Source organism: Aythya ferina (genome assembly GCF_964211825.1).
Source record: "Aythya ferina genome assembly, chromosome: 2".
Taxonomy (NCBI): Eukaryota; Metazoa; Chordata; class Aves; order Anseriformes; family Anatidae; genus Aythya; species Aythya ferina.
In genome coordinates, this window is record NC_140297.1 from 22,394,818 (window position 1) to 22,408,632 (window position 13,815).

The 13,815-nt window shown below is 37.9% G+C and overlaps 1 protein-coding gene across 1 annotated transcript in view; it reads left to right on the plus strand.

Annotated features, from left to right (window-relative positions):
- The window catches only part of ITGA8 (integrin subunit alpha 8), a 109,057-nt gene that overhangs the window by 22,154 nt on the left and 73,088 nt on the right, over positions 1-13,815 (plus strand). Inside the window, exons 10-13 of the mRNA XM_084510830.1 lie at positions 768-824; positions 1,014-1,066; positions 6,300-6,505; positions 8,660-8,851. Coding sequence (XP_084366956.1) covers positions 768-824; positions 1,014-1,066; positions 6,300-6,505; positions 8,660-8,851 — 508 coding nt within the window. The remainder of the gene's footprint in view (positions 1-767; positions 825-1,013; positions 1,067-6,299; positions 6,506-8,659; positions 8,852-13,815) is intronic.

Below are 13,815 nucleotides of genomic sequence, written 5' to 3' on the forward strand. Positions count from 1 at the left end.
AAGTTTACCCATCGGCTGGGGTATTTCATGTGCAACTTTCTGTCCACAGTGGAGAGAAGTCCACGTTCTGATTATTCATACACGGTGTTTGTTTTCAGTGTTCTTTTTAAGTACATAGACTGACTACCAAATGAAAGGAGGTACAGTACAGTTAGAAACTGAGAGAAGGGTGATGTGTGAATACACAGCTTTTCTCTCTTAGGAAGAAAAAAAAAAAAGTTTCAGGTGTTTCTGATTGGGAAACAGAAAGATCCCAGCCACAGACACATTATCTAGCTTTGTGGACCCCAAATTCCTTGTGTCTCTGGAACTTATTGATACCATTTTTCAGATGAAAGGTGTGTATTTATGTATGTATATGTATATAAATGTAAATGTATGTTTATATGTATCATATATATTATATGTTTATTATATATATTTATATATATATACACATATGTATATATATATTTTTTTAATTTCTGTTTTCGCGCCTAATAATGTAGCTGCTGATTATCTGATGTGCTGTGATTTGCAGCTGTTCACATTGTCTGGTAAGGAAGGAAACAATTTTTTCCCCAGTTTCTTCATGGGGGAGTTGAACTCATAAAATTGTAGTGATTTATCCAAGATAACACAGGAAAACTGTGGTGCAACAGAAAAGAATTGATGTGTTTTCTTGACCACATTGGACCGTCCTTCAGCATTTCACGTTGGTTTGCAGTGATGCTATGCTGTATCATCTTTGTCTGTGCTTGAAACTTTCCATATCTTTCTGTTATCAGGTCTCAATCATTAATTCTTCTGACTTGACCTTCATTCAGAACTTCACTGGTGAACAGGTAATGTCAAGCAACTATGTGATGAAGTATTATATATCAAGAGGATATAATTTCATCAATATAGTTTCAAAAATACATAAAATGTTTACCTCTTAGAACTAATAACCATAGAAACAAAGAGGTTTATCAGTAAAAACTTCTTAAAAATTGTTATGATATGAAAGCCTATCTGTTGTTTTTTATTTCCAGATGGCGTCTTATTTTGGGTACACTGTTGCAGTATCTGATGTTAACAATGATGGGTAGGTTACCAAATATATTCAGCTCCACTGAACATCCATAGAAGCAATGCCTGAGATTTATTAATAACCACAGTTTTTCAGGTGCTTCATGCCTCAAAATGCTTCTTTTGGCTTCTCTGCTTTTCTGATTGTTCACTTAGGTTTTTCTTTATGCAATTACAGTGGCATAAATATTTTCAGGCCTAGTTTAAGTTTATCTTCCTGAATATTTATTCAAAGCAGCATGGCAGAGTGTCTAAAGTCTTAGGAAACAAATCCAAGTAGAAGTAGAGTGAATAAAACTGCAAACTGCTGTTGGGGAGAGAGATGCAAGCCAAAAGTTCATTCTTCTATTCTTAGAAGCAGGTAAGTAGACCATTCAGAGCTTCACTTCTCAGTTTTAAGAGCTTTTCAGTATCATTGGTTCCTCTTTGCAGTGCCTGCTGGCTGGTCGTCCATTTTCATCATCTAGAGGTCCAAAAAGTGTCTATGATCCACAGTTGTTATGACAGCCATTGTGCTTGCCTGAGGGAGAATGCTGCTTAACTGCCAGGGTTATGCTTAATGACACTGGCCCCATTCAACAACAACACTTGCTGACTTTGATCTTACGTAAAATCCGATTAAATGCTTTAGAAAATCAGGACTTTAGTAAGCGATACTAGTAAGATACTAGCTTTTTAGAAAGGAGTTAAGGATTAGTGAGGCTCAGAACCTTGTAAGCCTGCATGAAGGTGAGCTAGGATTATATTCAGAGCTTTTCATACTCTTTCCTATTGCAACTTGTCTCAGCTTTGTCTATGCTTTGTTCTTGTCATTATTTCTTATTAGGGACATAAACATAGTGCATTAAATACTTTCTCTGGGCTAAATCATTACTTCCCATCAGGGACTAGTGAACCCTTAAAGTTAGGGATATAAGAAATGAGAAGAGGAACAAGGTGATCAAATGTTATTGTAGTTCCAAAACTAAAATGGGGTGGAAAAAGGCTTCAGCAGTTCCTGTGATATCTTTATACTAGTCAAGTTGCTCCAAGGCTCTGAGGTCAGATTTTGTCATCATACTTGAACTTTCTAAAACTATTTTTTCTGATACACTGAGTCAGGATTAGTTTAGTGTTACTGCAAGGCGTTACTAACATGAAAGGATGAAGAAATATTGATCTTAGTTACAAAAGGCACTCATTAGACTTTCAGGGAACTTATTAGTTAACTTCTCATTGAACCAAACTATTTCGTAGACAGGTTATTTCCTGTGAATCACAGGGTTACTTGGCAGGTCTCATATTTTCTGTGTACCTCTAAGACCACAGTTTATGTCAATAATATAATCAAAATGCTGTTGAGGCCTGTGTGGTCTTCCAGTCTATATCTTAAAAGAAATCTAATGACTTTCTCTGAGATCCAAACATCCCACAGAAAACAAAACACAAAAAGCTCTACATGATAAACATGTCTGATTATATATAGTCCATCATTGCTGGTTTGCACATATAGTCAATGGAAATATTTATCTGAAAGGAAAAGTAAAACTGGAGGGAAAGAAATAGAAGCAAAAGGGAAATGTCCACTTCAACTTCACATTTTTTTTCAGCTAAAGACAAAGGAGGTAGTGATGACCTTACCAGTAGCAGAAACCTGATTAAGTCATATAATGAAAATATTAATAAATATGATGAATTGCTCCAATAAGGCTGAAGATGTGGCTCTAAGGCTTATCCTAGGAAAACATTTCTGTAGGCAGAACAGGGAAATTGAAGGTATTATTTCAACTACCCTTTTGTTGCCCACTGCTAGTAATCAGAAATCTTCAGTGAAACTTAACAAATCAAGCTGTGCCATCAACTTACAGGCTGAATTCCTAGTGAAGAGAAAAAGAGAGAGCACTCAATATAGAGTAAAACAATTTAATAAAAATTGTGGAATAAATTGTTTACTGGTCTTTTATGGAGCCTCTATCAAAGCTTCCCACAGTTATACTTTGACCTCTTGACACTTCCCATACTCCTGTTTTTTATTACAGGGCAGCATACAAAGCAACCTCATCCAGTCTCAGCAGGTGGTCAGTTTATGCTTTTAGGGAAGCAATATTGGCTAGTAATGTTTCTGTGCTGGAACAAACATAAATACACTGATTCCTGTTAACTGCACCATCATAGGCAGTGACAAAATAAATCTAATGGTGCAGTTCAAAATACTGCACACTGAACTGCCCTTTTTGATTTAATATTGCTGTTAAGGGACATTTGCTTTGCTTTTGTTGCTTTTTAAAAGACAGGACGTCACCCTGAATTTGGCTCACAACTCCATTTCTGTAAATATAAACTCCTATAGCTAAAAGCCAATTGAAATTTCCTCCTTCACCACTAAAAATAAATAATTCCAATCACATGGTGCTTGCAACCAAACAAGTGACTCATCTAGAGTGCTTGATGTCTAAATACTTACATTTAGAAACTGTAAAAGGTCCTAAACAACTGACTGTAAAGCATGGTGAGCAATGATTGCTTTCTTATTACCCACTTGGTGAGACACTGGGAATAAGAGAATGAGGCTAACAGAGAACAAGGTAGCTGAAGAATCTCTCTGTCTATTGTATGTTGCTATGACAGTGGGGGTTAAAAAAAAATAAAAAAAATCCTTCTTATAGAGGACTTGCTGAAGCAGCTTATCTTGACCTGAGCTTGGGCACTAAGAAAGAAGAGGGAACAGCAAGAGGGTGAGGGCTGGAAGGTTGGTATGGGTGGGACATGCCAGACCTGGAGGGAAGGCCAACTCAGTGCTCTGGGAGCTCCAGGTAGCTCTGCTACCCATAACAAATCTAGAGGTAGGTCAGTCTAATTTAGATGAGTGCCTTCCTCCCACCTTTCCCTCTTAGCCACCTTAGCTGCTGAGTTTTGGTCCTGCTCACTGGACTATTCATGCATTTTATATGATCATTGTCATTTCTTTTAACAAAGTGGAAATTTTCCTAGAAAAATAACCCAGGACTTTCATCTGAGATGTAATAATCCCTCCATAACAGACTCTAGCTCCTGTCTGCTTTCCATCTTACCTGGTGACTCTTGTATTCTGCATTGGGCTTCTGCTTAGGGAATTTTTGGCCATGGTGGACAATGGATAGTCTGCCTCTCTCTCCATTTTAGGCACATTGAATATTATTCAACTTCTGTATGGCCCCCAGTTTCAAAGGTATCTAGGTATCTACTTATTTTACATTGATGTACTGGGAGCTTACTGACTCTGAATCTTTTGCTTCCCTACCACTTCTAAAATATCTTCCCGTAGCCTTACAATCTCTCATTTATAAAATTTTAATTGGAGCCAAGCTCATCTTTTACCTCATGCTTTACACAGCACATAACACCATGGGGTCACATTATCAGTGTGAACATGTGGACTGCAATGTAGTAAAATTACAGTTGATAATGCTACCATGCAATGCTTTTAGTACATGGCGTACATAAAATAACTTATGAAAAAAGAACATTAATGATCTGTTTCTGTTGTTGCTGTTGTTTCATGACAACAGCTTCAGCTGACGTTCTGTCCAAGCCACTAACACCTTCCATTAGCAGAGAACTTTTGATGTTTAGTGTGGAAGGAAAACCCCACCTTTGCTGTGAAGTCAGCTTCTGCTTCCTTCCTTTTGTAGTTATCCATGCAACGGAGTAATATCTGACATATAAAAAAGAACTGTACAGAAGTGACCTAACACTTTGAATTACAGTTTCCTTTGTGGAAACATCTATAAAACTTAATAGAAAAATAACATTTTGAGTAAGTGCTTTGTCACAATTTACAGAATGTGTAACTTCTACCATGTGATTAGAAGGCATTCAAATGAGATATTCTCTATTAAATTCTGTGGTACACATCCTAGAACAATAGTGTATATCCATGGTAGAGTAGCAGCTAAGCTACTCCTAGGACATGCGTCTGTGGTTTTGTTGTTGTTTTCTATCAGGATTAGGAAAAACACTGTAGTGCATTTTTCCTAATTGGTTTGCTAATGAATAAAGCCTCTGTGAAAACATCACTATTCAGAATATGGTGAAGTGAGCATATAAAGTTTTCTGTGATTTTTACAAAGTTGGAACAAAGTTTCATGTTAAAGATAGAGAATATGTTTTCTAAATTTAAAATGCTAGGATTAAGTAGTAGTAGACCTTTGCAATAACAGAATTCCTTAATATGGATGACCAGTGCCACTGAATATAATGGGAATTTTTCTGTTAGTTTACAGGGGTTTGAACAACCTTCAGAAATTTATCTGGTACCATTGTTTCATATTTCAAAATGATCTATTATGAACATTTCCTCTTGTTACATGTCTATCAATCTTGCTTGATTTTATTATTTTCTGTCCAGTAAAGCATCTTTTTTTTTCTTGCCAAATAAATGTTGATAAGATGCAACATATCTTTTGATTAGTCTGTCATCTTTTACTGATCCTTCTTGGACTAGCAAAACATAGAGATTAACTTTTCCCTTTAAGCTTCATATTACTATGACTTTTTGATATCTTTTCTCTTTAATACTTAATACACCAAAATAACAGCAAATAACATAAGCACTGCAGCTACTCTAATATTCAACAGAAGATTCTGTTTTCAGAAATGAAACTTTGGCTTTTTCTCCCAGCTTACATTTGAATTAGTGATGAGGAATTCTCTATGGTTTGATGTTCTGCCTGTGTTTCATGTGTATTACTTCAAAAATATCCTGGCAAGTGGCAATTTTTGGTCTGTTGTTCACTTACTGATGTGTAGCATTAAAAAAATCTATAGTTGATACAAAACTTTGTCTTTCACAGTCTGAGTGAAAGACTTTTGTCTTTCACTCAGAGGTAATCTGTGTTCTGCTAACACAGATTACCTCTGAGTTAAATTCCGGACTTCTGTATCATAAACTGCAAAGTATAGCATTTCAGTGTCTATCGTGGGCATGAATTGAAGTACAATAATTTCTATTTAAATCTTAGCAGAAAATTTTTTGCTGTGAGGTTGATTGAACACTGGAGCAGGTTGCCCAGAGACGTTATGGAGTCTCCATCCTTGGAGATATTAAAAACTGGAGTGGGTACAGCCCTGGGTAGGCTTCTCCAGTTGACCATGCTTTTACCAAGTGGTTGCTTTAGAACTCCAGAAATGCCTCCCTGCCTCTTTTAGTTTGCTTCGTGTTAAACAAATGCATGAACTTTGTTGGTTTCCTCAGTCTCTCAGTGACACTGATTTTTGTTTGACTTTTCCAGTTTAGATGATATCTTAGTTGGGGCCCCTCTCTTTATGGAACGAGAATTTGAGAGCAAGCCTAAAGAAGTTGGGCAAGTTTATCTGTACCTGCAAGAAAGTGCTTTCCTCTTCCAAGACGCGCAAATTCTGACCAGCACGGAAGTGTTTGGTAGATTTGGCAGTGCAATCACACACCTTGGAGATCTCAATCAGGATGGATATAATGGTAATTTTTATATAATGTGGTAACATATATATGTGTGTGTATAACATTGATATTAAAAATGGCTAAGCAGTGAAGATGAAGTGTCTGTGCAGTGCCTGAAAAAGGCGTTTTACCATGTAATTGCTTTTGAAAGTCGTGAGGATTTACACTAACCCTAATGAAACTGGTACTGAGGGCCAAACCATAAAAAGCTTACTTTTAGGACAGTCTTATTCACTACAGTGCTATTTTTTACCAAATGCTAACATGTTCATTTGAATCAAAATATTATCTGTTGTTTTATAAATATAATTAGATTTAAATACTTAGTTAAGATGTTGAATTTGTTTAAAAGCAGCGTTCTCTTTCTCTCTTCAAATGCTTGGATAAATCGAATAAGGCTTAGTAACTGGAGCAGGAGTATCTTGCCCACAATGAAGGAAGAGGACAAATACAGGCATACTGTTTTGGAATCAGGCTTCCACCGATATTTAGGCACAGAAAGAAACAGTTTCACGGTGGGATCTTTTCCAGATACCAGTAGCACAAAAATAAATAGCAAAACATTCACCAAGTAAACCGAGAGCCAGAGTTCTGGAAAACAGTCCAAGTAAACTAATTTGCTTAATTGTATGAGATAGCTTGGATGCTTTGAGCACCTAGAGTTAGGCTCCTACTCACGGTCAGTAACATTCTCATCTTACCTACATGCATTTTCTTACGTCCTGTTTCCAGATGCTAAGGACCTACAAGGAGGCATCTCTGCATCTAAAGCCCCAAGGGGTTTTTACAGGTGGAGTTATTTTGAACAGTAGCCTTAAAGATACTTCGGCCAGTAAACTAAAAACAAAGGACTTAGCTCCTCCTTTTGCACAGTGCTCTAACCACTAGACTGTAGGGCTGTGTGGCAAATGTGTGTCTCCTGTGCAAGGGATAAGTCATCTCTGGATACATAGGATTTTACTGGGGTTCAGGGTGCAGAAAACTCCAATCCCATCTTGCAGAAGTCAATGGGTTGTGGTTGGTGAGAATACCCTCATTGGGTTTTCTGGGAATCCCATTTCCCTGGAAGCCCCAGCTGGGCTGAACCCCATGGTGAAGACTTTCTCTTTCCTACCTGTGAGCAGTAGCAGATGCCTTCAGCTTCTCCAGGCAGGGAAGGTTGGTCTCCATGGCATTCTGGTAGGGAAGATGTATTCCTGCTTGTATTTCTTGCTGTATAAAGAATGCTAAGAAGGATCTAGAGCTGAGGTATTCTGCTTCATAATTGAAGACATGAGTCACAGAGCTTTGTTGCCCTCCTCCCTTCAGAGGGAAGGTAGGAATTCCAGGTGCAAAAGTCAAGTTTAATAAAGGAGTCTAGTGTCAGCTCCTTGATGAGATCCTAAAAATTAGAGCTGTAGATAGTGTTTCCTGTTGTCTAGCTCAGCTAGTTCAGCTGCTGAATCTCAGTCTTTGAGTCTTTGACTCTCTCCACTTCTATCATGATTCTCTCCACTTCCTATGTGTTAGAATTGTGAAGAGCTTTGTGAGTTCCACTTCTTGGATATGACACCTCATTTTTTAAGTATTGCAGTGCTCAGTTGCATAATACACAAGGCCTCCTATTTCCTCCTCCTCCATTTCTCAATAACATGTTGGCTTGGTATAGATAAAACCTTACATTTCATTGTTCTCTTTTGCATACTAACACACCGGATGTTTGAGAGAGGTGGGGTTTTTCCCTGTGTTGAACATTTTATCAGGAATAAAAAAATTATTTTTCTATAACAGCTATTCCTTATTAACTAGGTGATAGAAGAAATCAGGGAAAAATTTTATCTGACTAAATAAAATGAAGTGGATTCAGGCATTCATTATGTCTCAATTTATTAAAGCTTATTAAATGTCCTGGAAATGCAGTAGAGGAATACAGTGTGGATTGGCAATTTAGTACAATGTAATAACACCCTCACAGGATGAGTTTGTAAGCTTTTGTCATAAAAGTTTGATACATAAGACATCATGAACATTCTTGAATATTTGCCCTGAAATTAGAATGCACAGAGAAGTACAGAATGCCATACTTTTTGCATGTACATAGCAGAAACCTTTTATGTCTGTTTTCCTGCAGGGACTTAATTCTTGCTTTATTTTAACTGTGCCCATTCTTTTTATTCTTTTACTGTGCTGCAGACATTGCTATTGGTGCACCATTTGCAGGTGAAGACCGAAGAGGGAAAGTGTTCATTTACAATGGATACAGTAATGGGTTAAATACTAACCCTTCCCAGGTTCTCAATGGAGCCTGGGCCTCACAGTCCATGCCTTCGGGATTTGGCTTCACTCTGAGAGGAGACTCGGATGTAGACAAGAATGATTACCCAGGTAAGATTTTTCCATTAGAAAGGGAATTTCATACTTCCATCCCCTGGAAAATGCATCATGCCTAAACTGCTCCTTTTGGAAGGCAGAGGTCAAATTAACGAATAGACATATTTTTGGATAGTTCTAGCTTGCTTTCCTGAGAGTTAAAATCAGACAAAACAAATACTCCCTTTCCTGTCAAAAGACATGATCAGAAAGTCAAGAAAGGGCTTAAACAGTTACATTAACATAAAACATGTGAAGTTTACAATACAAGCTTAACCCTTTCCCCCCACTGAGTGCTCTCAGCTTATTGAACTTGTAAGGTTTCCTTCATTCTGGCATTCTTTCTTAATTAAAAACATGTTGTGTTGTAGAAAGAGATCGACTTGGTAGTGTTGCTAAGTTGTTTTTTGCTGTCCAAAGAGATGATGAGCTGTATTTGGGTTCTTAACAGCTTTGTTCTCATTACAAAAAACAGAGAATGCAAAGGCATTGCTTAAAGACAGATATTTAATTTGGGCCTTTCTGTGCTTTTTTTTGTTTGTTTGTTTTCATTCTGCTGTGTCAACTTTTCCTTGATTCTTTCTTATTAGTTTACCTGATGTGCATTTGTCAAGTTGGTAACATCAGTTGAGTTTTGCTGGGGAGGAGGTGTTTGGTTTTTAAAAGAGGAATGTTCCTAGCATCCAAGTAGTCTGAATGTTGAAGATATTTTACATGTGTTTGTGTTTACTCTCTCTCTTCTGAAAACAAATCTGTTTTGTTTCTTTTCATTAGAATTCAGAAGCTTAGCAATAGCATGCAATAAAACATCATATTTTTTATTGTGAAAGGTTCATCCACAGTAGGATGCTAAGTCTTTGTTTTCTAACTCACTGTGAAATCTCTCTTGTTAGCCTGGGTTGTTTCAGGCTAGCATTCTTAAAAGTTGTGTTCTTTAGAAAGGGAAACTTTTGATTTTCAAAGGGACAAAAGTGTGATCTCTTTCGATTTTGTGATGGATTGTAAAAACCTTAGAAGAGTTTTGCTTTTGTTTTTCTCAGATGAGGAAGAAGGTTTCTGGAAAGGGGTGTTTATGATAGAAATTACAGTCTTACCCAACAGAAAAGCTGACTGCAGAGTAATAAAATGAGGCTATCACTTTAAGTGAGAGAAACTTTAACATTTAAGAGAAAGGACTTTAAACAGCGTTCTGACTTTTTGTTTGCATATTGTCTGTGATGCTATTAATAGTTTTTCATTGTCCATGACTAATGAGGTTGCTTTGGACAAGGGAGGTCTTTATTAAAGTTCCAGCATTTAAACATTTTCTAAAGCACACACAAGGCCCCCCAGCAAAACCAAAGAAAACAGGATATTGCATTCCTTACATTTCTAAGATTGGAAAGATAGAGGGAAAGGAAAGATTCTTTCAGATCTTCTTTGAGTCACATTGGGAAGCAAGAAGAGTAGAAGTCTACCTACTGTATAAACCACTTTTTGTGGAGCATCTTTTAAGCTAATTAATGAAAAGTTTGGATGATGGGACTTGATCTTTCTAAATGTGCACTGAGGAGGTTCTGTAGTCAGTTCACTTGTGAGATTTACTGGATTTATCCTGCCTGTCATTGTTGGCTCTGCTATACATCCTACTTGAAGAATTTCCCATTGTGATATCAGCATACCATGAGTTAGATGGTTTGGTTTTGTTACATGAATTATTTATTTTAGAAATACAAAACAAACCTACATTTATTGTAATTAGCTTTTTCCTACATCGCTCGTTGAGTGTCTGGATGAGCAGTCCTGAGCACTGGTGAGAATCTGTCAGAAAATGACACAAGCAAAAAAAAAACCATACCTTACTATTAGCTGACCACCTCTTCCTTAAGTCATACACTTGAAGCACCAAAACAGAGCTGTAAAAATAGCACAACCATGGCACGGTATTAGCACAAGAATAGAATACCTTCCTGTGGGTAAAAGAAAGAAAGGAAATAATATGGGGAAATGCAAGTCCAGGACAAACACACTAGGCAATGAAACAAGTAATCCTTCTTGTGTCAAAAAGTTTTTCTTTTCTACCTTCTGACGGAAATCCTGAAGGGCTGCCCTTGAATGAAGAGGAAAGAAGGGACAGAACTTTGAAAGAATATGAAGGAAGTTTTATTTTAGATGTCAACTGAGGGGCAGGGCATTTGCTGACTTTAGAAGGACTTGCAATTCAGTGCTTCCCAAACTATGGGTCATACTTGTGATTCAAAGAGGGTTGTATAAGATTAGGAAAGGATCTCAACATTTTTTTACTGACTATATTGTAAACTCAACCATTTTACAGAAAGAAAAGGTTAATAAAATCAGGTTATATTGACTCATCATTCTCAGAAGTTCAGTTCCCTGGAGATGTCTGGCTGAAGGTATAAACACATATTGCCACAGTCTAAGGTGAGAGTCTCCCAGCAATTATCTCTTCTATGGTCAAAGAGTGGTGTGAAGACAAATAAACTCAAAAAGGGATCATGCTTTCAAGAAGTTCAAAGCTTCAGACACTAGTTTGTGAGGGCTCCTTTAATTTAAGCGGTGCTGGTACAATTTTCTTGAGCCCTTGTGCCTAACTTTGTTCATGATGCAGGCATATCCCTGGCTAGGAAATGAGAGGCATTTCATTTTTCATGCACTGTGTAGCATTTTCAGAGCTTTTAGAGTTTCAGTGCTTTGTTAAATCAGACGACAGATTAATGTTCTTGGAGCAGCACAGTGGATTCACAGACTTGGAGGCCAGAAGAGACCACTTGCCTGTATGGCTTCCTCTCACAGATCACTGAGCTTCATCCTGGACTCTCCCATGAGCCAGCACACTTAAAGACTCAGTTACAAGTTGGGGAATACAGTTTCTGAAAAGTGAGGATGAATCACAGTCTGTTTTTTCTCCTATATTTTAGTAATTTTTTAGTAGGGTCAGCGTACAGACAGGGCTGCTTTTCCTTCTCATTAACGGTCCTCTCAGTGTAATGACCATCTGTCTTCAGCTGCCCTGGCATAGATATTAGTGCTGTAAAAGTAACAGACCTCTTCTCTGAGCATTGTGAAAATACAGGGATTTTTTTAACCTTTCAACAGGGAAGATTTAGTTTTTGTTATTAAGCACAACCCTAGGTTTACATCTCCACAGACTTCCAGAGCAGGACTTCTGTAAATCATGTCAGGTTCACAGACACTGCAGATTTTGTGTGCCCAGAACTACTCCTTTATCTACATAGCTGGGGTGATAATACGCTAGCCTCTACTTTGCAGGCCCAAAAGCAGTGGGAAACTTTCAGCCCTGGGAAGCACCAGGGGTAAAACCCTGTGCTGCTGACAGGTGTGTCTCTCGAAGGACATGCAGCTGCCCCCTCTGCTCCTTTCTTTGTGGTCATATGAGAGTTAGGCAAACTTTATAGTTTAATACAGTCTAAATTTGACCAAATGTTATAGTCAGAAAGGCTATAAGGAATCAGTAACAGGAAGGTAAATCAAGCATGTCAGTCAGATATGTCCGTCAGAAGAAAAAACAGAAGAACGTGCTGTACTTCCAGATGAAGAGGCCAGAATGTAAATTCAAGAGGTAGATTTTTGGTTGAAGATCACAGAATCATAGAATCCTTTAGGTTGGAAAAGACCTTCAGGATCATCAAGTCCGAATGTCACCTGACCTACTGAGTCCCATCACTAAACCATGCAACATCCGCACATCCCGTAAATATTTCCAGGGATGAGCACTCCACCACTTCCTTGGTCATAATGTTCCGATGGGATAGCCATGGCATTCTCTGTAGCAGCACCTCTTCAAGGTTTACCCAGGATCTTTTGCAGTCCCTACCTCAGCACGCCTTTCCTGACTGCCTATGCCTATGCCTATCTGAACAGTCTAATGGTAACTTTCAACACAGTTACCACTCCCTTCCCAGCTAAATCTGGAGCGTTTAGGGCCCCTTTGCTCTATCCTGAGCTTTATTTGTGTCACAATGCCTGGAGCAAGGATTGAGGTCTCAGCTTAGGTTTGCATTTTGAATTGTAGCTTATTTTATGTATTATTTTATCTATCTTTTCTAATTGCATAGTTAGAAAATGCAACTAGTTAGGAAAAATAAACTCATTTCTTTTTGCTTCTGGGAATCAGTTCAAAGCTGTTCCCAACTGAGTGCTTGAAGTCTGTGATTATCTAGGTGATGGTGCTGCACTTCCAGCTGGTTCATCTATCTGTGCAGGGCTCAGGCATTTGGAGGCTGTGAGGTTTCCACCCTCACATTTGAGCATATGCTCAGTCACTTGATGGCTGATTATAGCTGAGCAAATAGTTTATAATGAGAAACTTGCTCAACTCATTAAGCTTGCTTTCTTCTTGTGGCATATCCTCCGGCAGACTGTGGTTTGTTCAAATGTTTTTGTGAGCCAGGATTGTTTAACCAGTTTCTTGTAACGGTGTGGGTGGATTCTGAGCAGTGCTCTGGATGAATTCGCTATTCAAAGGCTGTTGATAGTTAATTAGTTAATTGCTCAAATACATTATGCAATATGGTTTCTGTTCCCCGCCTGCTTTGACACTTGTGTAGGTCTTCCCTATTAACTTAGAGATTCCCCCGGAATAAGTGTCACTGAAACTTGATGGCGATCAAGGTATCACAGTTTTAAACAAACCCAGTTCTGTTGGCCTGTTCTTTTGGTTATTCTTTTTAGTCAAGCCTTTTTCTGCCAGGGAAATGGATAAAGGCATCTTCAGGCCTCATTATTTTGGGCTCAGTTATTATCTTAAGAGTACACATATTTATATTTAATAATTCAATTAAATAATATAATACAAACAATTTACTCTAGAAACATTTTAAGAAAGAAACAAGTGTCACAATCAGACAAAATTTCCTAAGAACTTCAGCAATCCAGTGTAATCATATTAAAATAGGAGTATTTAGCAGCTCCATCTGCTAAGTACGTTAACTCAAACAGTGGGAAGAAAACACTCAAGT